The sequence below is a fragment of the Balaenoptera acutorostrata genome, chromosome 3 (assembly GCF_949987535.1).
Source record: "Balaenoptera acutorostrata chromosome 3, mBalAcu1.1, whole genome shotgun sequence".
Classification (NCBI taxonomy): domain Eukaryota; kingdom Metazoa; phylum Chordata; class Mammalia; order Artiodactyla; family Balaenopteridae; genus Balaenoptera; species Balaenoptera acutorostrata.
Genome location: NC_080066.1, coordinates 3,290,858 through 3,316,633, shown reverse-complemented (window position 1 = coordinate 3,316,633; position 25,776 = coordinate 3,290,858). Strand labels below are relative to the sequence as shown.

The 25,776-nt window shown below is 40.9% G+C and overlaps 1 protein-coding gene across 4 annotated transcripts in view; it reads right to left on the bottom strand.

Annotated features, from left to right (window-relative positions):
• The window catches only part of ZEB1 (zinc finger E-box binding homeobox 1), a 213,111-nt gene that overhangs the window by 66,419 nt on the left and 120,916 nt on the right, over window positions 1–25,776 (bottom strand). For all 4 annotated transcript variants that reach the window (XM_057541985.1, XM_057541987.1, XM_057541986.1 and 1 more), the window contains exon 2: window positions 21,998–22,198. In XM_057541985.1, coding sequence (XP_057397968.1) covers window positions 21,998–22,198 — 201 coding nt within the window. The remainder of the gene's footprint in view (window positions 1–21,997; window positions 22,199–25,776) is intronic.

The window sequence follows — 25,776 nt, the reverse complement described above, 5'->3', positions numbered from 1 at the left end:
GGCTGGGATTTGCAGGAGGGCAGAGGGCACGGCTGAGGCTCGCACTGCGGGCACAGCCCAGGCTCCTCCACCAGGGCTGTCTCTTAACACTTAGGTATTTAGAGGCACTTAAATATTACTGTTGCATAGTAGCGCAAATGGAGTTGGATCCCCTTATAAGTAGAGCTAAAAAATACCTCGTGGTCATCTGGCCCAGTCTTTTCATTTTACAGACGCAAAAGAGGCGCTCAAGAGGCACAGCAGTACAGTGAAGACAAGAAGCCGCGTGGTGAGCTTTTTCCACATCACACACCGTCCTTGGTTGAAAAGTTTCCAAAGAGTAGGTCAGGCTGAATCTTGAGACATGAGGATCATTTGGCTCGATAATGAGTTATATAGTGATTGATGCACTGTTTGCATAGATTACTTATACTATTTTATTATAACTTGTATTCAAGAAAGCCTTATTGCTATGGACTATAAGATCAGAATTTTAGATGTTTTTATTTTAGAGAAGTTTTCATTGACTTGGCATTTTTGTAAACACGTACATTTCTACAGAGTTTTAAAAACTTCAAGTAGAGAGAAGATGGCGGAAGAGTAAGACGCGGAGATCACATTCCTTCCCACAGATACAGTAGAAATACACCTACACGTGGAACTGCTCCTACAGTACACCCACTGAACGCTGGCAGAAAATGTCCGACCTCCAAAAAGGCAAGAAACTCCCCCCGTACTTGGGTAGGGCAAAAGAAAAAAGAAATAACAGAGACAAAAGAATAGGGACGGCACCTGCACCAGTGGGAGGGAGCCGTGAAGGAGGAAAGGTTTCCACGCACTAGGAGCCCCTTCGCGGGCGGAGACTGCGGGGGGCGGAGGGGGGAAGCTTCAGAGCCACGGAGGAGAGCGCAGCCACAGAGGTGCGGAGGGCAAAGCGGAGAGGTTCCCGCACAGAGGCTCGGCGCCGAGCAGCACTCACCAGCCCGAGAGGCTTGTCTGCTTAGCCGCCGGGGCGGGCGGGGCTGGGAGCTGAGGCTCGGGCTGCGGTCGGATCGCAGGGAGAGGACTGGGGCTGGCGGCGTGAACACAGCCTGAAGGGGTTAGCGCACCACAGCTAGCCCGGAAGAAGTCCGGGAAAAAGTCTGCAGCTGCCGAAGAGGCAAGAGACTTTTTCTTGCCTCTTTGTTTCGCGGCGGGCAAGGAGAGGGGATTCAGAGCGCCGCCTAAACGAACTCCAGAGAAGGGCGCGAGCCGCGGCTATCAGCGCGGATCCCACAGCAACAGGGGCGCAGAGGGAAAATCGGAGAGACTCCCGCACAGAGGCTCGGCGCCGAGCGGCGCTCACCAGCCCGAGAGGCTTGTCTGCTCCCCCGCCGGGGCGGGCAGGGCTGGGAGCTGAGGCTCGGGCTGCGGTCGGATCGCAGGGAGAGGACTGGTGTTGGCGGCGTGAACACAGCCTGAAGGGGTTGGCGCACCACAGCTAGCCGGGAGGGAGACCGGGAAAAGGTCTGCAGCTGCCGAAGAGGCAAGAGACTTTTTCTTGCCTCTTTGTTTCGCTGCGCGCAAGGAGAGGGGATTCAGAGCGCCGCCTAAACGAACTCCAGAGAAGGGCGCAAGCCACGGCGATCAGCGCGGACCCCAGAGACGGGCATGAGACGCTGGGGCTGCTGCTGCCGCCTCCAAAAAGCCTGTGTGTGAGCACAGGTCACTCTCCACACCTCCCCTCCCGGGAGCCTGTGCAGCCCGCCACTGCCAGGGTCCCGGGATCCGGGGACAACATCCCCGGGAGAACGCACTGCGCGCCTCGAGCTGGTGCAACGTCACGCCGGCCTCGGCCGCTGCAGGCTCGCCCCGCCTCCTCTGTACCCCTCCCTCCCCCCGCCTGAGTGAGCCAGAGCCCCCGAAGCAGCTGCGCCTTTAACCCCGTCCTGTCTGGGCGGGGAACAGACGCCCTCAGGCGACCTACATGCAGAGGCGGGTCCAAATCCAAAGCTGAACCCCAGGAGCTGTGCGAACAGGGAAGAGAAGGGGAAATCTCTCCCAGCAGCCTCAGAAGCAGCGGATTAAAGCTCCACAAACAACTTGATGTACCTGCATCTGTTGAATACCCGAATAGACAACGAATCATCCCAAATTCAGGAGGTGGACTCTGGGAGCAGGAGATATTAATTTTTCCCCTTTTCCTTTTTTTTGTGAGTGTATATGTATATGCTTCTGGGTGAGATTTTGTCTGTATAGCTTTGCTTTACAATAGCTTTATTTTACTTCACTATATTATAGCCTCTTTCTTTCTTTCTTTCTATTTTTTCTCCCTTTTACTCTGAGCCGTGTGGACGAAAGGCTCTTGGTGCTCCAGCCAGGCATCAGGGCCGTGCCTCTGAGGTGGGAGAGCCAACTTCAGAACACTGGTCCACAAGAGACCTCCCAGCTCCACGTAATACCAAACGGCAAAAATCTCCCAGAGATCTCCATCTCAACATCAAGACCCAGCTTCACTCGACGACCAGCAAGCTACAGTGCTGGACATCCTATGCCAAACAACTAGCTAGACAGGAACACAACCCCATCCATTGGCAGAGAGGCTGCCTAAAATCATAATAAGGCCACAGACACCACAAAATACACCACCAGACGTGGACGTGCCCACCAGAAAGACAAGATCTAGCCTCATCCACCAGAACTCAGGCACTAGTTCCCTCCACCAGGAAGCCTACACAACCCACTGAACCAACCTTAGCCACTGGGGACAGATACCAAAAACAACGGGAACTACGAACCTGCAGCCTGTGAAAAGGAGACCCCAAACACAGTAAGATAGGCAAAATGAGACGACAGAAAAACACACAGCAGATGAAGGAGCAGGCTCAAAACACACTGGACTTAACAAATGAAGAGGAAATAGGTAGTCTACCTGAAAAAGAATTCAGAATAATGATAGTAAGGATGATCCAAAATCTTGGAAACAGAATAGACAAAATGCAAGAAACATTTAACAAGGATGTAGAAGAACTAAAGAGGAACCAAGCAATGATGAAAAACACAATAAATGAAATTAAAAATACTCTAGATGGGATCAATAGTAGAATAACTGAGGCAGAAGAAAGGATAAGTGACCTGGAAGATAAAATGGTGGAAATAACTACTACAGAGCAGGATAAAGAAAAAAGAATGAAAAGAACTGAGGACAGTCTCAGGGACCTCTGGGACAACATTAAACGTGCCAACATTCGAATTATAGGGGTACCAGAAGAAGAAGAGAAAAAGAAAGGGACTGAGAAAATTTTTGAAGAGATTATAGTTGAAAACTTCCCTAATATGGGAAAGGAAATAGTTAATCAAGTCCTGGAAGCACAGAGAGTCCCATACAGGATAAACCCAAGGAGGAACACGCCAAGACACATATTAATCAAACTGTCAAAAATTAAATATAAGGAAAACATATTAAAGGCAGCAAGGGAAAAAAAACAAATAACACATAAGGGAATCCCCATAAGGTTAACATCTGATCTCTCAGCAGAAACTCTGCAAGCCAGAAGGGAGTGGCAGGATATACTTAAAGTCATGAAGGAGAAAAACCTACAACCAAGATTATTCTACCCAGCAAGGATCTCATTCAGATTCGATGGAGAAATTAAAACCTTTACAGACAAGCAAAAGCTGAGAGAGTTCAGCACCACCAAACCAGCTTTACAACAAATGCTAAAGGAAATTCTCTAGGCAAGAAACACAAGAGAAGGAAAACACCTACAATAACAAACCCAATACATTTAAGAAAATGGGAATAGGAACATACATATCGATAATTACCTTGAATGTAAATGGATTAAATGCTCCCACCAAAAGACACAGGCTGGCTGAATGGATACAAAAACAAGACCCATACATATGCTGTCTACAAGAGACCCACTTCAGACCTAGGGACACATACAGACTGAAAGTGAGGGGATGGAAAAAGATATTCCATGCAAATGGAAATCAAAAGAAAGCTGGAGTAGCAATTCTCATATCAGACAAAATAGACTTTAAAATAAAGACTATTACAAGAGACAAAGAAGGACACTATATAATGATCAAGGGATCGATCCAAGAGGAAGGTATAACAATTGTAAATATTTATGCACCCAACATAGGAGCACCTCAATACATAAGGCAAATACTAACAGCCATGAAAGGGGAAATTGACAGCAACACAATCATAGTAGGGGACTTTAACACCCCACTTTCACCAATGGACAGATCATCCAAAATGAAAATAAATAAGGAAACACAAGCTTTAAATGATACATTAAACAATATGGACTTAATTGATATTTATAGGACATTCCACCCAAAAACAACAGAATACACATTTTTCTCAAGTGCTCATGGAACATTCTCCAGGATAGATCATATCTTGGGTCACAAATCAAGCCTTGGTAAATTTAAGAAAATTGAAATTGTATCAAGTATCTTTTCCGACCACAACGCTATGAGACTAGATATCAATTACAGGAAAAGATCTGTAAAAAATACAAACACATGGAGGCTACACAATACATTACTTAATAACGAAGTGATTACTGAAGAAATCAAAGGGGAAATCAAAAAATACCTAGAAACAAATGACAATGGAGACACGACGACCCAAAACCTATGGGACACAGCAAAAGCAGTGCTAAGAGGGAAGTTTATAGCAATACAAGCCTACCTCAAGAAACAGGCAACATCTCGAATAAACAACCTAACCTTGCACCTAAAGCAATTAGAGAAAGAAGAACAAAAAAACCCCAAAGCCAGCAGAAGGAAAGAAATTATAAAGATCAGGTCAGAAATAAATGAAAAAGAAATGAAGGAAACAATAGCAAAAATCAATGAAACTAAAAGCTGGTTCTTTGAGAAGATAAACAAAATTGATAAACCATTAGCCAGACTCATCAAGAGAAAAAGGGAGAAGACTCAGATCAATAGAATTAGAAATGAAAAAGGAGAAGTAACCACTGACACTGCAGAAATACAAAAGATCATGAGAGATTACTACAAGCAACTATATGCCAATAAAATGGACAACCTGGAAGAAATGGACAGATTCTTAGAAATGCACAAACTGCCGAGACTGAACCAGGAAGAAATAGAAAATATGAACAGACCAATCACAAGCACTGAAATTGAAACTGTGATTAAAAACCTTCCAACAAACAAAAGCCCAGGACCAGATGGCTTCACAGGCGAATTCTATCAAACATTTAGAGAAGAGCTAACACCTATCCTTCTCAAACTCTTCCAAAATATTGCAGAGGGAGGAACACTCCCAAACTCATTCTACGAGGCCACCATCACCCTGATACCAAAACCAGACAAAGATGTCACAAAGAAAGAAAACTACAGGCCAATATCACTGATGAACATAGATGCAAAAATCCTCAACAAAATACTAGCAAACAGAATCCAACAGCACATTAAAAGGATCATACACCATGATCAAGTGGGGTTTATCCCAGGAATGCAAGGATTCTTCAATATACGCAAATCAATCAATGTGATACACCATATTAACAAATTGAAGGAGAAAAACCATATGATCATCTCAATAGATGCAGAGAAAGCTTTTGACAAAATTCAACACCCATTTATGATAAAAGCCCTGCAGAAAGTAGGCATAGAGGGAACTTTCCTCAACATAATAAAGGCCATATATGACAAACCCACAGCCAACATTGTCCTCAATGGTGAAAAACTGAAACCATTTCCACTAAGATCAGGAACAAGACAAGGTTGCCCACTCTCACCACTATTATTCAACATAGTTCTGGAAGTCCTAGCCACAGCAATCAGAGAAGACAAAGAAATAAAAGGAATCCAAATCGGAAAAGAAGTAAAGCTGTCACTATTTGCAGATGACATGATACTATACATAGAGAATCCTAAAGATGCTACCAGAAAACTCCTAGAGCTAATCAATGAATTTGGTAAAGTAGCAGGATACAAAATTAATGCACAGAAATCTCTTGCATTTCTATACACTAATGATGAAAAATCTGAAAGTGAAATTAAGAAAACACTCCCATTTACCATTGCAACAAAAAGAATAAAATATCTAGGAATAAACCTACCTAAGGAGACAAAAGACCTGTATGCAGAAAATTATAAGACACTGATGAAAGAAATTAAAGATGATACAAATAGATGGAGAGATATACCATGTTCCTGGATTGGAAGAATCAACATTGTGAAAATGTCTCTACTACCCAAAGCAATCTACAGATTCAATGCAATCCCTATCAAACTACCACTGGCATTTTTCACAGAACTAGAACAAAAAATTTCACAATTTGTATGGAAACACAAAAGACCCCGAATAGCCAAAGCAATCTTGAGAACGAAAAATGGAGCTGGGGGAATCAGGCTCCCTGACTTCAGACTATATTACAAAGCTTCAGTAATCAAGACAGTTTGGTATTGGCACAAAAACAGAAATATAGATCAATGGAACAGGATAGAAAGCCCAGAGATAAACCCACACACATATGGTCAACTTATCTTTGATAAAGGAGGCAAGCATATACAGTGGAGAAAAGACAGCCTCTTCAATAAGTGGTGCTGGGAAAATTGGACAGGAACATGTAAAAGTATGAAATTAGAACACTCCCTGACACCATGCACAAAAATAAACTCAAAATGGATTAAAGACCTAAGTGTAAGGGCAGACACTATCAAACTCTTAGAGGAAAACATAGGCAGAACACTCTATGACATACATCACAGCAAGATTCTTTTTGACCCAGCTCCCAGAGAAATGGAAATAAGAACACAAATAAACAAATGGGACCTAATGAAACTGAAAAGCTTTTGCACAGCAAAGGAAACCATAAACAAGACCAAAAGACAACCCTCAGAATGGGAGAAAATATTTGCAAATGAAGCAACTGACAAAGGATTAATCTCCAAGATTTACAAGCAGCTCATGCAGCTCAATAACAAAAAAACGAACAACCCAATCCAAAAATGGGCAGAAGATCTAAATAGACATTTCTCCAAAGAAGATATACAGATGGCCTACAGACACATGAAAGAATGCTCAACATCATTAATCATTAGAGAAATGCAAATCAAAACTACAATGAGATATCATCTCACACCGGTCAGAATGGCCATCATCAAAAAATCTAGAAACAATAAATGCTGGAGAGGGTGTGGAGGAAAGGGAACACTCTTGCACTGTTGGTGGGAATGTAAATTGATACAGCCACTATGGAGAACAGTATGGAGGTTCCTTAAAAAACTACAAATAGAACTACCATACGACCCAGCAATCCCACTACTGGGCATATACCCTGAGAAAACCATAGGTCAAAAAGAGTCATGTACCAAAATGTTCATTGCAGCTCTATTTACAATAGCCAGGACATGGAAGCAACCTAAGTGCCCATCGACAGATGAATGGATAAAGAAGATGTGGCACATATATACAATGGGATATTACTCAGCCATAAAAAGAAATGAAATGGAGGTATTTGTAGTGAGGTGGATGGAGTTAGAGTCTGTCATACAGAGTGAAGTAAGTCAGAAAGAGAAAAACAAATACAGTATGCTAACACATATATATGGAATCTAAGGGAAAAAAAAAAAAAAAAGGCCATGAAGAACCTAGTGGCAAGACGGGAATAAAGACACAGACCTACTAGAGAATGGACTTGAGGATATGGGGAGGGGGTGGGGTGAGATGTGACAGGGTAAGAGAGTGTCATGGACATATATACACTACCAAATGTAAAATAGATAGCTAGTGGGAAGCAGCCGCATAGCACAGGGAGATCAGCTCGGTGCTTTGTGACCACCTAGAGGGGTGGGATGGGGAGGGTGGGAGGGAGGGAGATGCAGGAGGGAAGAGAAATGGGAACATATTGTATATGTATAACAGATTCACTTTGTTATAAAGCAGATGCTAACACACTATTGTAAGGCAATTATACTTCAATAAAGATGTTTAAAAAAAAAAAAAAACTTCAAGTAGAAAAATGGTTAAGTCACTATTACTTGGGATCACTTTTTAAACTCAGCAATTTTAAAGCATTAAGAAATAGCCAACCTATTAAATAATATTTTATACTATTGGATTAGTTTCATATACTTTTTAAAAGCTAAAAAAATGAGGGGCCTATAAAACAGGTGTCTCAAAAGTTAAGAGTGTATATATTTAAGAACGTTTAACTGACACAAGCATGAGAATTTTTGGCTGAACCACAAGAAACTCTTGTCAGATAAGTAGGACATGTTGGAACCCTGCCAAGTTACATTATCTTCCCTACAAAAAAATGTCAAGTTTATAGTATTTTAAAACAACAGGGCTTAAAGAATCTAGAAATTTCATTTTTAGAAGTGAACATGTCCTAGTTAGTTTATTATCTACGATGAAACTATTGCGTCTTCTCTATAATCTAAGAACTTGATCCTAACTTGAGATTTCACCCCCAGATACGAATAGATTTTTAAGGGCGCTTACTGCATAATTAACATCTCGATAGCATATAATATTTTCCAATGTATTTAGACCCCAGATTTGCACTCTGCTGCAGCTGTGTATCAGTTTCATGTGCTGGTCTCTGGCACAGCTAAATGTCACTGACTGCTTTCTTCTTTACTGTCTCCCCTTTTTCTTAAAAGTCTTTAAAGTAACTAATTGGCATAGACGCCGTGGCTCCTGTAGCTTTCCTTCCTTGTTTCTGTTGTTTGTTGTGTCACACTGGGTAGCAGTTTATTAACAGGATGCACAGACCAGCAGTGGAGCTGGGCCTCCGGAGAGAGATGGTGGCCAGGCCGGGGGGCTGTCTGCCTCCGGGAGCGAGCTCCACTGGCCGTGACTCAAGTGTTCTGCTTCTGCACCAGGATCAGGCTGGTCTGGTCAACCAGGTCCAATTTGACAGATAATTTTTCAAATTCAGCCACAAGGACCATCGTGAGGAGCCATAAAACAATTCAAGGGTAGAAGTGCTCTGGATTTGAGGCCTCATTGCATAAACTTCCATTTGAATGAATGATTAAGGGCCACTTAATGGCAGCCAACTGAATAAACCAGTAACAGTTACTAACCTGGATATTCATGAAGTTAAATTAATTTATTGAGGATTCTGAACCAATATTCCAGCATAAAGTCTTGGTTGCCTTGCATTCCTGGGCAGTGTTGCAAATCTACTGTGCCCCTTTTCACAGATGAAATTCTAAACTCTAAACTCTAGCAGTGGGAAAGGATATCTTTAAGTGGTGGAATGCCAGAATTATCCAGACTTGTGGTTTTCAGTGGCTGATACTGATTTTTCACTTTGGTCAAAACTGTTTATCAAAAGAACGGTTTTATGTTTATTGGTTTGTTCTACTTGGTCAGGCAAGATTGTTTTGAACATGGTGTGACACACATAAACATTTATTTACTTATTTAATTAAGTGAGGTAAAGCCTAGAATTAGCCCTTTATGTTGGTTTACAAATATAGTTTATTTATGAAAGGAATGTATCTTCAAATTGAGGGTTTTTTCTTTAGAGGAGTTTTAAGTAGTTTTCAGTGTCTCTTTAACATATGTTCTCTAAACAATGCATGTTGAACAATAATGGCTCAAATGAAAATAGTTATGTTCAGGCAGGAATTAGTGTGTAATTCTCAATACCCTATGACTTGAGTATCAAGTTTACCATAAGATTTGGTCAAACAGAACTTGAGGTAGCTTGTACACAATACAAATTAGACAGTATTGATATTTACTCCATTTCATTAATTTTACCTACCCACACTCATGTTTTTTTGCTTTGTCATCACACGTAATTGGAAAATCCAGAAGAGAAGGGTATTCTACTGCATGTAGTCATATGTTCACGCTTGCCATTGTGCTTTCTTCCTTCTTGATGTCCCAAGATTTCTTTTCTATCACTTCCTTTCTGTTCAGAGAGCTTCTTTTAGCCATTCATTTAGCGTAGGTGTGCTGGGGACAAGCCCTCTTAGTGTTTCTTCATTTGAAAGTGTCCTGATTTCTTCTGCATCCTTGAAGGATCTCTTTTCAGGATATAGAGTTCCAGGTTGACAGTTCTTTTGCTTAGCATCTGAGGTGTCCCGTTTCTGGCTGGCTCCATGGTTTCCTATGAGAAGTCTCTGTCACTTAAACTGTTTTCCCCTAAAGGCAAAGGCATCGCCTCTCTCTGCCTTCAGGATTCTTTCTTTGGCTTTAGTTTTCTGGAGTTAGCCTATGATGCATCTTGGCCTGGCTCTCTTTGGATTTACCCTGTTTGGGGTGCGGGTGCGTGTCTTTTGCCACACTCTGGAAAATTTCAGCCATTAATTCTTGCATACTTCTTCAGGCCCGTCCCCTTACTTCTCTCCTGGCATTCTGACGCCAGGCACATCAGATCCAAAGGAGTCGCTTAGGCTCTGTTCTTTCTGCAGTCTGTCTCCTGCTGTTGTTCACGCTGGACGATTCTCCTGTTCCAGCTGCAACCTCCCTGATTCTCCTCCCATCCTTCCACGCGGCTACAGAGTCTGTGTGCTGAGGTTCTGAGTTTCAGTTATTGTATTTTTCAGTTCTAAATTTTCCATCTGGTGCTTTGCCGTATTTTCTATTTCTTTGTGAAGACTGTATCTTTCAGTTTGAAGCATGCTCACAATTGGGAGTTGAAGCACTTTTATCATATGACCACCCACGTCAGATAATTCTAGCATCTTTGTCACGTCGGTGTTGGTGTCTGTTGATTGTCTTTTCTACTTCAGTTGGAAACTTTCCTGGCTCTCAGTGTGACAAATGAGTTCTGAATGACACCTAGACATTCAGCTCTTCTGTAGGGAGACAGAGGCCCTGGATCCCCCGTGGGAAGGCAGGCACGCTCCCGTTCTGGGCCGTGGCGGGGGAGGTGTGGGCCCCTCTCTCAGCCTCTGCCCCCGCCTGGGGAGAGGCGCCGCTCGTTATGGCTGAGCGGGTGGGGTCCAGGCCCCGCCAGGCTCTCCTGATCCCACTCTGGCTGAGACGGGTGAGGCGCCTCGTCACCGCTCCATGTGGCTTCCACTGACCCTGCGGGCGGGGCTGAAAGCCTTCAGTCTCCACCAGGCTTCCTAGCAGGCGGGGGTGGGATGCCTGTCACCACTGGGGGAGGTGGGATGGAAGGCCAGGCTCCCGCGTAGTTTCCACGGTGTTTCCATGGTCACTGCTGCTGAGTGGGGACCAAAGTCCCAGCTCCCTACTTGGTCTCTGACGTGACCATGGGCGGAGGTTCCTTGCAGCCAGGGTGGAGGGCTGGGCTCCCCACTGGCCTTTGCTGGTGAGGATGGGCAGCGGGGCTGCGGTCTCCCTGCAGCTGGACTAGAGCAGTTAATGTCCACAAGCCGCCTTCCTACCAGGTACTGAGGTTCTGATCCACGAGGGACACAGTGGCTAAGAGAACACCCAGGGGACTCACTGCTGGGTTGTTCCTCGGGTCCTGAGGCAACTAGCCTGCCTTCCTCCCTCCACCTTCCAGAGTCTCCTTGTTTACATGTAGTATCCACAGGTTTCGGCTGTACTTAGCAGAAGAAATAGGGAAAAGTATATCTATTCCATCTTACCAGAAGAAGTCTCTATAGTTCTTTTTAAAACAGTTGATAAAGGATTAAGTGATTATCTTATTTTACTACTTCCTAGATGCCTTATACATGGGCCGGCCAAGAAAACTCCTTAATCTCTATTCATATTTTATATAAGAAAAGTTTAAGAAAAGAAAGAAAGCAAAGTGCCACCCAGATGGAGCTTCCAGGTTGCTCAGATTTCAAAAGTAAATTTACAAAGAGCAGAAAGAATGTCACATAACCAAGGATGAATATAGGAGTTTAGACAACGTAAGGTCCAAATAGTGTCAGGAAGATAAAAAATGAAGAACTAAAGCTCTCAAAATGTTAAGGAAAGCAAGGAAGGGAAAAACATTTTCTTGAAACTGATGGTATAATTGATGAAAATTAAAAATAAAAAAAGGAAAACGTCTTACGTCTTAACTCATTCACTCATTTGCAGGAGATTTCTTAAGCATCTAATATGCATTAGGCGTTGGTGGGCACGGACAGAGCTCAATACGATACAGTGCGTGGCCTCAGGAATGTGTGGTGGAACAGAGCGATCAGCCAGTCACAGCACGATGTGGAAGAGTGACAGACAGACGCAGCTTTGCTGACACTTACTCACTGTGTCTGCGGGGCTCAGACAGTGGGTCACAGAGGAGGAGACAGACAGGACAGAAGGACGCCTAGGAGAGGGGGCAGGATGCGGAAGCCTAGAGGAACGGGTTGGACACAGGGCGTGGTACCACACCGAGCCTGGGAAGACGCGGTGGAGCTGGACTGTACAGGCCCTGGTCTGTCATGTTGCAGAGTCTGGATTCAAATCCCACAGGCAGCCAGGAACTAAAAGAATTAGTTCTGATCTTCTCTTCCAGGAAGTATGAAGTTCAAGAAGCAAAAGAGAATCAAACTCATGATAGATACATCACTGTACAGGAACACTTGGTCTCCTGGGTCATACAAAATTATTTTCAGAAAATATAACAAACTTTGAAGATAAATCACTGACCTGATCACTGGTTATGATCTTTGAGTAACAGTGGAGATTAGGAGATATGGACAAAATCATTCAATTTGCATAGTCTACCTTTGACTTCCTTTTGTAAACTACAGATCAGAGATATTTAACTTCCATCCTGAGAATGTTTTCTAGAATAGATTATAAAGGTACTATGTTGTCTGCACTTAAGAAGAAAAAGAAAACATTGACCACTAGCATTCGGGATGGGTTCAAAGAAAAAAAGTCATATAAACTGGCCTCATATCCATTTTTTAAAGTATTACTAGGAGGCATGATCTCATATGATATTTATTTTTGAAGACATGGATGGATTAAAAAATGGTTGAATAAATTTATTAAAAAAGTGGTGGTTTAGAGAATGATGACAACAGAAGAAAGCTAGTGCCACTAGGTCTGTCGTTGGCCCTACTCATCACACTTTTGGATGACAGAGGGAAATGGACATGACAAAAGACAGAATCAGACTCAAAAACAGATACAAGTGGGACTGGTTCCAACAAGATTACGAGTAATAAATGTGTCATGATCAGCTCCCTCCAAACCTAACTGTAAAATGGAAGAAACCATGGGATCATTTTAAACCCCTCTTCCTCTCACAATCCTGATATAATCCATCAATAAACCCTAGTGACTCTACTTTCAAAGTAAAACCAGAATTTGGTACCCCTCACTACCTTTACTTCTACTGTCCTGATTCAAGCCACTGCCCTGGAGTATTGTAATAACTCTGTGCCGGTGTTTCTGTCCCTACCCTTGACCTCTAGGGTTTATTCTCAATGCCGCAGCCAGAGTGCTCCTTGTAAAATGAAAATCAAACCACGCCACGTCTCCATTCAAATTCTCCTAATGTCGCCTCATTTTAACAAGAGTAAAAGTGTGTCCAGTAGCTTCTAAGACCTCTCAGTGCTCTGGCATCTCACTGCCTCTCTGGCTTCATGTCTGCGGATCCCTCCCTCCCTCCCTCTGCCCACGAGCCTGCTGGCCAGGCTCCTCAGACGCCAGATTAAAAATCACAGTGATTCCAGGACACAGACACACTACTAAGTGTAAAATAGATAACTAATAAGGACCTGCTGTGTAGCACAGGGGACTCTACTCAATACCCCGTAATGGCCTATATGGGAAAAGAATCTAAAACAAAGAAGAGTGGATATATGTAGATGTATAACTGATTCACTTTGCTGTACACCTGAAAGTAACACAACATTGTAAATCAACTATACTCCAATAAAAAAAGAGAAATGACAGTGATGTCCTGTGGCTTTTGTGTGCCCCCTGATATGAAGTGACGAGAAGGGTACTTTACCACGTTATTCTTTGCAAAATCCCACACCCTCAGTCTAATAATGGAAAAATATCAGACAAACCCAAATTGAAGGATGTTCTACAAGTACCTGACCAGTACTCCTCAAACTGTCAGGTCACGAGAAACAAGGAAAGATGAGAAACCGTCACAGACCGGAGGAGATTAAGGAGACCAAACCAAACGCAATGTGTGCCCTGGACTGGACCCTGGAACAGAAGGATGTGAGTGGGAAAACCTGTGAGATCCAAATAAAGTCTGGAGTCTAGGTAAGAAAAGATGGAGTCTTCTAATCCATGAACATGATATATTTCTCCATTTACTGAGGTACTTGCTAATGCCTCTAATAAGGGTTTATAATTTGTTCATGTGGTCTTCCACATCTATTTTCATTTTTTAACTCTTGCTGATGTATAAGGATGACTTTAAATTCAGTATATCATTTGTAGTCAGCAAATTTGTCAAATTCTCTTACTAGTACCAATAATTTATCTGTAGATTCTTTTTTATATATACAGTTGTATCGTCTGTAGATAATGAGAGTTGTTCTTTCCTTTTTAACTGCTATCTTTCTGGGTCTGTTCTGTCTTACTGCGCCGGCAGCACCTCCAGAAGGTGGCTGAGGAGAGCGGTAAACGTCCTAATCACCAAGGAAATGTTCTCATCATTTTGTCATTAAGCATGATGTCTGTGATAGATTTTACACAGACATACTTCCTTAGATCAAGGAAGTACCTAATTCATTAGTTTTTATGATATCCATTCACAGGTACTGAGTTTTAATAAACATTTTTTTTCTGTGTCTGTTGAAGTGAATTTTGAGTGTTCTCCTTAAGTCTGGGTTAAAGTGGTATTTTTAAATTTTTTTTTTTAATTTTTATTTTTGTAAAGATTTTTTTTGATGTGGACCATTTTTAAAGTCTTTATTGAGTTTGCTACAATATTGCTTCTGTTTTATATTTTTTGGTTTTTTGGCCACAAGGCATGTGGGATCTTAGCTCCGCGACCAGGGATGGAACCCGCACCCCCTGCATTGGAAGGTGAAGCCTTAACCACTGGACCACCAGGGAAGTCCCTAAATTGTTTTAAATGTTATTCTGACCTTGCATTTCATATACGTACATGCATGTATACTGTATCGCTAATATCTTGTTTGGGATTTCTGTGTCTGTGTTCTGAGCAAGTCTGTAATTTTCTTTTCTTATACTTATCTGGTTTGGTATCAAGATTATGGTAGCCTCATTTAAAGAGTTGGGGACTCTTCTCTCTTACACTAGTCTTTGGAAGCACTGTCTAAAATTCTAATTATTATCTCCTTGAATATTTAGAAGAATTTACCAGTGATGTCATTTGGGCTAGTTTTCTTTGTAGAGGAGGAAAAAATTTATATATATATATATACACACACGTACGTACACATATCAAATTATCATGTAGAAAAATTTACTGTTTTTTCTTTTGGTGTACAGTTCTATGAATTTTAACACATGTAGATTCATGTAACCACCACCAAAAACAGGACATGGAACAGTCCCATTATCCCCGACACTCCCTGGTGCTATCAATCCCTTTATGGTCACACTTTCCCTTTAGCCCTTGGCAACTACTGATCTGTTATCCAGCATACAGTCTGTCTTTTTTGAAAATGTAAGGTACGTGGACTCAAACAGTATACAACCTTTTGAGATTGGCTTCTTTCATTTAGCATAAGGCCTTTGAGATTCATCCAAGTTGTTGCTTGTATCAGTAGTATGTCCCTTTTCATCACTGAGTAGTATTCCATTTCATGAATGTACTACAGTTTCCTTACACTTTCACCTGTTGAAGGACAATGGGTTGCTTCCAATTTTTGGAACTTATGAATAGAGCTTCTAATTCTAACATCAGTGTACAAGTTTTCGTGTGAACCTAAGTTTTCATTTTCCTAGGGAAAATACCCCAGAGTGGGATTGCTGGGTCATATGCTAAGTGTATATTTGACTTTATAATAAACTGCCGAACTGCTTCCCGGAGAGGCACGGCATTTGCAGTCCTAAGAGTCTCAGCTGCTCTGTATCTTCACCACTCCTCTGTGGTGAGGTTATAGAACTAGTCCTGTTTTCCAATTCTTCCTGAGCCAGTTTTGGCTAAGAATTTCTAATATCCTGTCCCACATTTCCCCTGTAAACTTGTTAATGTCTGTAGTACCTGTAGTTATGTCCACTCTTTCATTCTTGATTTTAGCTATTTATATTTTCTTTTTTCCTTGATCAATCTCATCAAAGGTTTGTAAATATTAATGTTTTCGAAGAATAAAGTTTTGCTTATGTTGATTTTTTGTACTGTAGGTTTATTTATTTTTTTTCAAAGATTGTTTTTTTTTTTTTGATGTGGACCATTTTTAAAGTCTTTATTGAATTTGTTACAATATTGCTTCTGTTTTATGCTTTGGTTTATTGGCCGCAAGGCATGTGGGATCCTTAGCTCCCTGAACCAGGGATCGAACCTGCACCCCCGGCATTGGAAGGCAAACTCTTAACCAGTGAACTGCCAGGGAAGTCCCCTGTAGGTTTATTTTCAATTTTATATTACAGTTGATCCTTGAACAACATAGGTTTGAACTGCACAGGTCCACTTACACGCTGACATTTTTCAATAGTAAATACTACAATACTAAGCTATTTGCAGTTGACTGAATCCATGGATGAGGAACTGCACGAACGGGGGGACCTGCACGCACTGAGGGACTGCAGGCATGGGGGGACAGTACACACGGCGGGGACCACACACGTGGGTGGGGGGGAACTGCAAGCACGGAGGGCTGACTAGGCTGCAAGGAGGGTCAGCACCTTGACCCTCACGTTGTTCAAGAGTTAACTGTACTTATTTTGTTTTGTTTTCTTATACTTTCAAACAACTCAGTTTGCTGTTCTTTTTCTAAGTTCTTTAGATGCTTAGTTCATTAACTTTTAGCCAGACACTTTCCTAAAATATGTACTTAAAGCTCTAAATTTTCCTCTAGAAACTGCTTTAACCACATCCTACAAATTCTGATATAGAATATTTTTACCATTCAGTTCAAAATATTTCCTCATTTTCATTATGATCTCTTTATTGATCCATGAACATACATTCAAAAGTGTGTTCCTTAAAACTCCCAAACATAATATTCTATTTATCTTATTTTATAGCTTAATTGTATTGTGTTCAAGGAATATGCTCTGTATGATTTTAATTAAATAATTTATTTATTTATGGCTGTGTTGGGTCTTCGTTTCTGTGCGAGGGCTTTCTCTAGTTGCGGCAAGCGGGGGCCACTCTTCATCGCGGGGCGCGGGCCTCTCATTATCGCGGCCTCTCTTGTTGCGGAGCACAGGCTCCAGATGCGCAGGCTCAGTAGTTGTGGCTCACGGGCCTAGTTGCTCCGTGGCATGTGGGATCTTCCCAGACCAGGGCTCGAACCCGTGTCCCCTGCATTAGCAGGCAGATTCTCAACCACTGCGCCACCAGGGAAGCCCTGTATGATTTTATCCTTTGAAATTTGTCGAGATTTGCTTTATGACCCCGTATATGTTCAATTTTTACAAATATTCCAAATAGCTTGAAAAAATACTTATTTTGCAATTACTAAGTACACTGTCCGTATATCTTTTCAAATCTTCTGTATCCTCATTGGTTTTGTGTGATTATTCCATCAATGACTAACCAAGGTATGTTAAATCCTCAGCAATGACTATAGTATATTTGTCTTTTTCTCTTTGTAGATTGTCTATTTTCTCTTCATATATTTTTGAGGCCTTGTTATTAGGTACAAACACATTTAAAATAATATCTGATCAGTGAATTTAATCTTTCATCATTATAAAATGATCCTGTTATCCATAATAATGCTTTTAGCCTTCAAGTCAACATCATCTGAAATAAATTTAGCTACACCCACTTTTTTTGTGAGTATTTTCATGGGAAATACTATCTGTTTATCTATCTTTACCATGTACTTGTCATTTTCTCTGTTCTTCTTACACCTCAGACCTCTATCAAGGATTTCTCTCTTCATGCCTAAAATATATTCTTTAAGACTTGCTTTAATAAGGGTCTACTGAGAACACATTTTCTGTTTTCATTGCCTGAAACTTGTCTGAAATCGTCACCTCCTTTCTTTTTTTTTTTTTTTTTTCTTATTTATTTATTTATTTATTTATTTATTTTATTTTTGGCTGTGTTGGGTCTTCAGTTCGTGCGAGGGCTTTCTCCAGTTGCGGCAAGCGGGGGCCACTCTTCATCGCGGTGCGGGGACCGCTCTTCATCGCGGTGCGCGGGCCTTTCTCTATCGCGGCCCCTCCCGTCGCGGGGCACAGGCTCCAGACGCGCAGGCTCAGCAATTGTGGCTCACGGGCCCAGCTGCTCCGTGGCATGTGGGATCTTCCCAGACCAGGGCTCGAACCCGTGTCCCCTGCATTAGCAGGCAGATTCTCAACCACTGCGCCACCAGGGAAGCCCCACCTCCTTTCTTAAAAGATATTTTGTGAAGTACAGAATTCTGTATTGGCAGGCATCTTTTCACTATGTCTGGCTTCCACTGTTTTTACAGAGAATTCAGCTGTCAGTCCAACTGCCACCCTCTCAAACATAATCTGAATTTGGGGGGTTTACTTTTAAGAGTTTTACTTTTGTCCTGGATAATCTGTAATTTCACCATAATGTGACTGGGGATAGATTTATTTATTCTTCTTGAGATCCACTGAACTTCATGAATCTGTGGTCTGGTGTCCTTCATCAAGACCGAAAAAAAATCTCAGCCATTATCTCTTCAAATACTGCTGCTTCCCTGTTCTCTCTTCTCCTAGAATTAAGAGTAGAAGAAACTTCTATTCTATCCTTCATGTCTCTTATCAGGATTTTTCTATCTGTCTCTCTGAGTTGCATTTAGTATAAATTTTCCCCTATATTCCAATTCATTAATTCTTTCTTCAGCTCTGTTTACTTTAGTGTTAAACCTATCCTTTGAATTTGAATTTCTATTATTCTGTTTTTTTAATTTTTAGAAGTTATATTTGGTTCTTAAAATCTGTTGGTTCTACTGTATTTTATTCTACAACAGCAGGTAATTTCAAGTTTGCATATGTTTTCTTTAAACATGACAGTCATTTTATAATCTGTATCCGATAGTTAAAGTCCTTATGGGTCAGTTTCTGCTTCCTTTTGTTTCTGGTAATTCTCACTCATGTTGCTGTCTTCTTGCTGAATTATTTGGGAAACTTCTACAGTGCTAAGATGAAGGTATGTTCCTCCAAAAGATTTGGCTTTGCTTCTGCTTGGTGTCTATGGGTAGGGCAGCAGGTCCACTTTGGACTCAATTATGGCTTGAACTTTATCAGGCTGCCCAGTAATGTGAATCTGAGCTATAAAGCAATGCATGACAGCTTGTGGTTACTGTTTCTCAGAGACAATCCTCCATTCCCCCAATCCCTAGTCAAGGCAATTTTGTTTGCTAACTCCTGAGGATGGTAGGGGTGGTAGAGGGTTTGCTTTTAGTTCATCATAGTCAGGATGTAGTCCATACTAGGGGAGGATCTGCTACTAACTCTTTGGTGGTCCAAGGCTTTGTTTCTTCTCAGAGGCCTGAAAACCACATCTTAGGTTACCCTTGTGAGGCAAATGTCCTCGAGGCCAAAGAGTCTTCTATGCTGTGCTCTGCTGACCTCTATGGCTTCCTGTATCCACTTAGATTTATAATCTGTTAATGTCTTACTATCTAGTTAGCTCTTTAAATCTTTCAAGAAGAATTCTTTCTTTTTTTAAAAATTTAATATCATTAGTTATTTTCAGTGAGAACACTGGTCCAAATAATCTATCCTAATGTATTTTCAGAAACAGAACCTCTTCACTGATTTTTTCATCTTTCTTTTTACCTCTATCTCATTCTCCTGATCTCCCCCTTTTCCAGACAAATCATTTCCTTCTTGCTTCTGTATTAAGACTTCGGATCAATGACACCAATGGATCAGTTCTGGCTACCAACAGTAAATACTTAAGAAACAGTTGCTCCCCGAAGTTCTGAGCTCAGTATTACAATTTAACAGGTTATCAGCCCTACCGTTAACCAACTGTGATAATAAACATGCAAGTTAACTTCTCTGGGTTCTACTTTCCAGAAACCTGGGAGTTATGTCAGCCTTTCTTTCTCAATTACACAGAATTACATGGAATCAACCAAACTTAATATATCTTACCCTCTACATTTCTGTCAAATCTCTCCCTTTTATTCCCATCCCAAGGCCCGCTTCTTTAGTTCAAAAACCCTCATCACTGCCTGAACTATTAAGCCTCTTTACTGAGGACACTATCTCCTGCCTCTAGACACCCCTGCTCCTAGGATTCTTTTTCCATATTGCTACCAGACTTATTTCTAAAGTACATATCAGTGCTGTTATTCTCACAGCTTCCAGGATAAAGTTCAAATTCCTTGACTTAGCACATGATGCCCTTCACAGTCTTGCCCTTGTTTACTTCGCTGAGCTCATTTTCTGACAGCCCCATTTGTTCACATCTTTGTGGTGTCACGTACGTCGCGCCGTCTGCTGCAAGCACCTCCTCTGCCTCTCCTTTGCCTACTGAACCTCTTCTCGTCCTTTGTGACTCAAGCCCAGCACTGTTTCACTCGGAAATTCTTCTAGGACTTCTCGTCTCTCAGGTGTAGGTGTTCCTTCCTCGTGTTTCCACGTAACTCTTAAATTTACACCCTACATCGAACTATATATAATGACTTTGTGACTTATTTCCCTCTCCCACATTAAACTGTAAGCACTTTTCACACAGAGACAGTCTTATTCCAGTTTGCAACCCCATTCCTGCAGAGCTGCTGAATGGACAGATGAGTAACGCCATAAAACGAGGGGCTGATTACGGGATTCCAGAGGTCCTCTGTTAGCTATAAAATTTGTTAACTCCTGTCACCCTGTGCCTACTCTTTGGACTCTTATCTCAGCTTCCACATTTGGTTACCCAGATTCTTGGACCTGCATACCTGACCCATTTCCCCTGACTGTCTAGCCTGAGTTTTGATATCCTGTTGAGATGACTTCCCTGAATTTGAATCTTGCTGGGCAGCTTCTCTCTGCCTGACCTTGAACTTGGTCCCTTTACCTGCTCCTCTTTGCCTCTGCTGATGCCCCTGAGCCCGATCCCCAATCCCTCTAATTCACAACAGCTGCCACGTCCACATCCTTCTGTTTTTATCCCACTGTTGCTTAAATTCTCACAAGATAGGCTAAATAGTTTATTGGGAAAAGTAGAAAGGAGATATTTTAGAGCTGGAAGAAAAAATACGTTCATTTGACAGATGAGGAGGAAGGTTAGACATAATGTTTGCTCACTGAAAGGGCACTAGTGGAGGGCTCCTTACTTTCATTGCTCCTTCCACTCAACCATGCTTTACTTTTGTAAAGGATTTACTCGAGGAGAAATTTAAAGCAAGTGAAAGAACGATGTGAGAGAGAGAAAGAGAGGGAGGGGGAGAGAGAGGGATGGAGATGCTTACGAACACTAAAAATATTCCCATGATTTACCTGCGTTTGGGATTTTTTGCACACTGAATTATCTTATAATGTTACTATACCAAAATATACTTTGTTGGTTTCTAAGTAGATTCTTCATTTGAGGTCACAATATGAAATTAAAGATAGGTTCAATTACATCAACAGTATAGGGAAAGCTTGATTCTGGTTTTAAAAAAACTACCAAAATTCAATATCAATATATTACATGCAAGTTATGGTCAAAATAACTTTCATCTCTCCTAATAAAATAGCAATGCATCATCAAGTTTAACACAATGAAGGTATTTTCAGATTGTCAATTAGGCCCATGCATTTCCTATTAATCCCACACTGACTTTAGAATCTACTTTTCGGTAAGTAGAAGGAGACCTTCTACTGATTAACGGCAAATAAATTACAGTTCATTTCAAACTTTTCATCCAATTTATCGTTTCAGTTAATATATTTTTTAAAAGAAGAGGGAAGAGATATGGGAACATATGTATATGCATAACTGTTTCACTGTTATAAAGCAGAAACTAACACACCACTGTAAAGCAATTATACTCCAATGAGCATGTTAAAAAAAAAAAAAAAATCCAGAGAATAGAACATTACCAGAAAAACTAAACTCACCGTCGTCTTCCCAGCAGCTCTTCACGTTCCCTTCTCTTGCGCTGCTTCCGGGTACCACTGTCTGGTCTGTTGGCAGGTCATCTTCTGGCACGCCACCTTCACAATCTGCTGCATCCGTGATACTTTCTTCTTCCACGATGTGGAGTTTGTCTTCATCGTCTGAATCTGAATTTGTTTCTACCACAGTATTATAGTTTGTAACTGTAATACAAACAAGAAACAAATAATCAAAACCAACTAGTATAAAAGCTGGTTTTCACACCTTAGTACAAAGAAATTTTAAGAAGTACCTAAAACATTGGCATTCAATAATAGTTTTAGACTGTTAAATGTAAGCAACTAATTTATTTGATAACATGCACGCACACAGCACTTACTAGATACTAGCTGGACAAAAAGGCAAGTAACAGTAGCCACGCTTATTAAATGCTTAGCTATGCGCATGGGCGTTTTATGGAGAGTAACTCGCTGATTCTTACAACAACCTTTTAGCAGCCCTATGACCACAGGATCTACCTACCGCCTACTGCTTATATCCCTGTTCTACAGAAGCGGAAACCGAGGCACAGGGAAGGTAAGTATCTTGTCCAAGACCACACATCTAGGAAGTGGCAGGGTGAGGATTTGAACCCTAGGAGTCTGGTTCCATAGTCTGTGTCCTTAACCACTACATCAAACATCTTCTCCAATCGTAATGAGCTTATATGACATGACGCTGCTTATGTAGAACAAGGGCTTCAAATCTTTAAAGCATTACAATTTAAGAAAAGAGTTCATCTCTCCTAATAAAATAGCAATGCATCATCAAGTTTAACACAATGAAGGTATTTTCAAATTGTCAATTAGGCCCATGCATTTCCTATTAATTCCACACTAGCTTTAGAAAGAATCAACCAATTTAACCAAATTCCCACATAATTAAGACATGATTTAAGTAACGTTTATACATAAGTCCGTCATTCTGAAGGAAAAAAACCCCTGACATTCGGTTTTCAAACAGGCACCCTTTCCACATTTTTAATGAGCTTCAATAAACTTTCACACACCAGCATTATAAAGACATATAATAATTCTGAATAACTACAGCTCACAGAACCAAAACAAATTATATAGTCTAGTCAATATTTTTTCTTCAGAGTCCTTGTAATAGTCACTCTAATGCGATAAATCATTTAGAACCTCATGGGGTATGGTCACTGGAATACCTCTTTTCAACAATTAGCCGGGTGATTCCTACTTGCTAAGATAAGTGTGAGAGGAAGGGAGAAAAAGAAAGCTTTGTTTACGTAGCTAAGCAACAATCACTTCCAGTTATTCTTTCCATTTCTTCCTTAAATTTTCCAAGCATTCTTGAAAGAAGATAATCACCTAAACGCTTAAACGATATGCATATATATATATATACATATATATATATATATATACACACACATATACCCCTTCCCATACAAACACACACACACCCCCAAGAACACAAAAGAAGAAACACAATCAAAAGCATGGATGTGTATGTCAAGGCGAGAACTAATAACCACGTCTCCAAAACTGCTCTGACAGACCCTGGGAAAACCCCTCTGTCCAAAAGAGCACCAGAGCTACTCTTCTGCCCCCACTGGGAATTCTTCCGTATCTGAAGAAAAGTGTCAAGTATTGTTGTGTCTGTAATACGTCAGTGTGAACACAGTTTCCCAGATCTTGCCCCAAGAGCAAATAGTTTTCTCTCTAGTTTTAACGTAAAAGTAATACATGTCACTGTAAAAAAATTCAGACAATACAAAACATGTAAAATTAGTAAAATCCCCCTCTCCCAATTTTTCCTTCCTCAACTCACTCTTTCAAGGTAACAATAACAGCAAGGTCTATTAATTAATTCATGCACAGGCAGGCATGACACTAAGCATTTATATACCTTATCCTATTTAACTGTAACGTGGACCTCACCTTACACACACATATCACGTATTTAATATCAATCCTATACATAAGTGTATGTGTGCATACTTAAAATACACACATATGGGATCACATTATACTGTTCTGCCACTTAGTTTTTTGCCACTTAATTACATATCCTGGAAACTTTTCTATGTGAGCATCTGTGGAGCTTTCCCATTTTCTTCTGGATGACTACAGAGCTTTTCACTGTAAAAGATATAACCTAACCAATCACCTGTGGACAAAATTTAGTTTGTTTCCAGTGTTTAAGCATTGTCAACAACGTCATAATAAATTTTCTTGTAAATATATCTTTGGACATTCCTTAAATACATTTGTCAGATACATTAGTAGGGGTGGAATTGCTGAGTCAAAGGAAAACTTATGAAGTAGATATGGAAACACAGGGAATTCCTTGCACTCCAGCCACACCAGGAGCAATGTAAATTGTGAAACTGTGTGCGTGGGTAAAGAGCGTGATTCTCAAAGGACAGTCTGCAGTTGGAAAAGGGTTTTCCAATGAACCTTTTACTGAGAGTAGGATACAAGTGTGTGTGTGTATTTGAATAAGGGATCTTCCTGGCAAATGATGCACAATGCTATTGGCTTTATTTTTACTGTCAAGGGCTCCTTATTAGTAGCCTACTGAATGACTTATTAAAGTCACTGAAAGTTGGGACAGTATATAAAGGCATTTCTATGCCACAAGCTAAAATTAGAACACAGCTAGTGTTTCCTCAGGGTTAATCGATTCTGTATTCCACTAGACCTGGATGCCACGGAAGGTTTGGCTCACTGCAAAGCTCTCATCGCGCTTGGACATTCACAGACAGCTGAAATTCCTACTATTTTTCTGAAGGGAGGTTTCAGTGCATCTTCAGTGTCTTGAGTTGACCATGGGTTTATATTGGTGCTGTTCTTGCCTTTTAATGAAGTATATACTCCAGTTTAGCTTTGTCATTATCGATTTTGTTAGCTGTAGGTTTTTTTGGTTAACCCTCGATATTTACATGCACACTTAGAGTATTCTAGGCTTGAAAATTTTCCAAAAATTGGGCTTTAAGACATGTATGCATTATGGTTCAAATATTTACTTGCATGCTTCACAGTTTTCATTGAGTTCTTTTTACTCAGCTATTTTATTCTGTCTGAGTCAACTGTAGCCTGAAGTCCTCTGAGAATACCTGTCACTGTTCTAGGACTCTAGCAAAACTCCTTCCTGCCCCCCAGTACAAGCTGCCATTGTGGTATGGAAGATTATAAGCCAAATAACCAAAACACAGAGACGGCATATATTTTACTATTATCCTGTGAATTTTCCTAAAGCGTGTTTTGAATAAGTGGTATAAAACTTGAAAAATCCAGAAGAGCAATACCTTTTGCTGGCTAAGATGGAAAAAAGACCAATAACTATTTTCCAAGACTTCACACTGTCTTCTGCTTCAAAGTCACTTAGTGGAGAGAAAAAGTAGTAATCACTTACATTAATTATCATAACTCAGATAACAGGCAAGCCTCCCTGTGTTTCTGGATCTATCCTTTTGTGGATCTACAGATCTAATCTCAAAAGCACAGCCCCAGCACTAAAAAGCACAGAGAATAATACAGGACCTTTATAAATTCTGATAGCCAATGAGAGTGTCAGTGATCTCAACTGTGCCCATCTATCTCCATATCTCTACACCGTTGCACCCTTTGGCTAAAAAAATAATATAGTTTATCTAAAGAGAGGAATATTATTAACCATCACAGGTGATCATCACCTCTTGCTTCTGAGTTTTCATTGAAATAATAACATTTTAAGAAAGAAAAGACAAAGGAACAGAAAAGGGAAACAGCTTTTA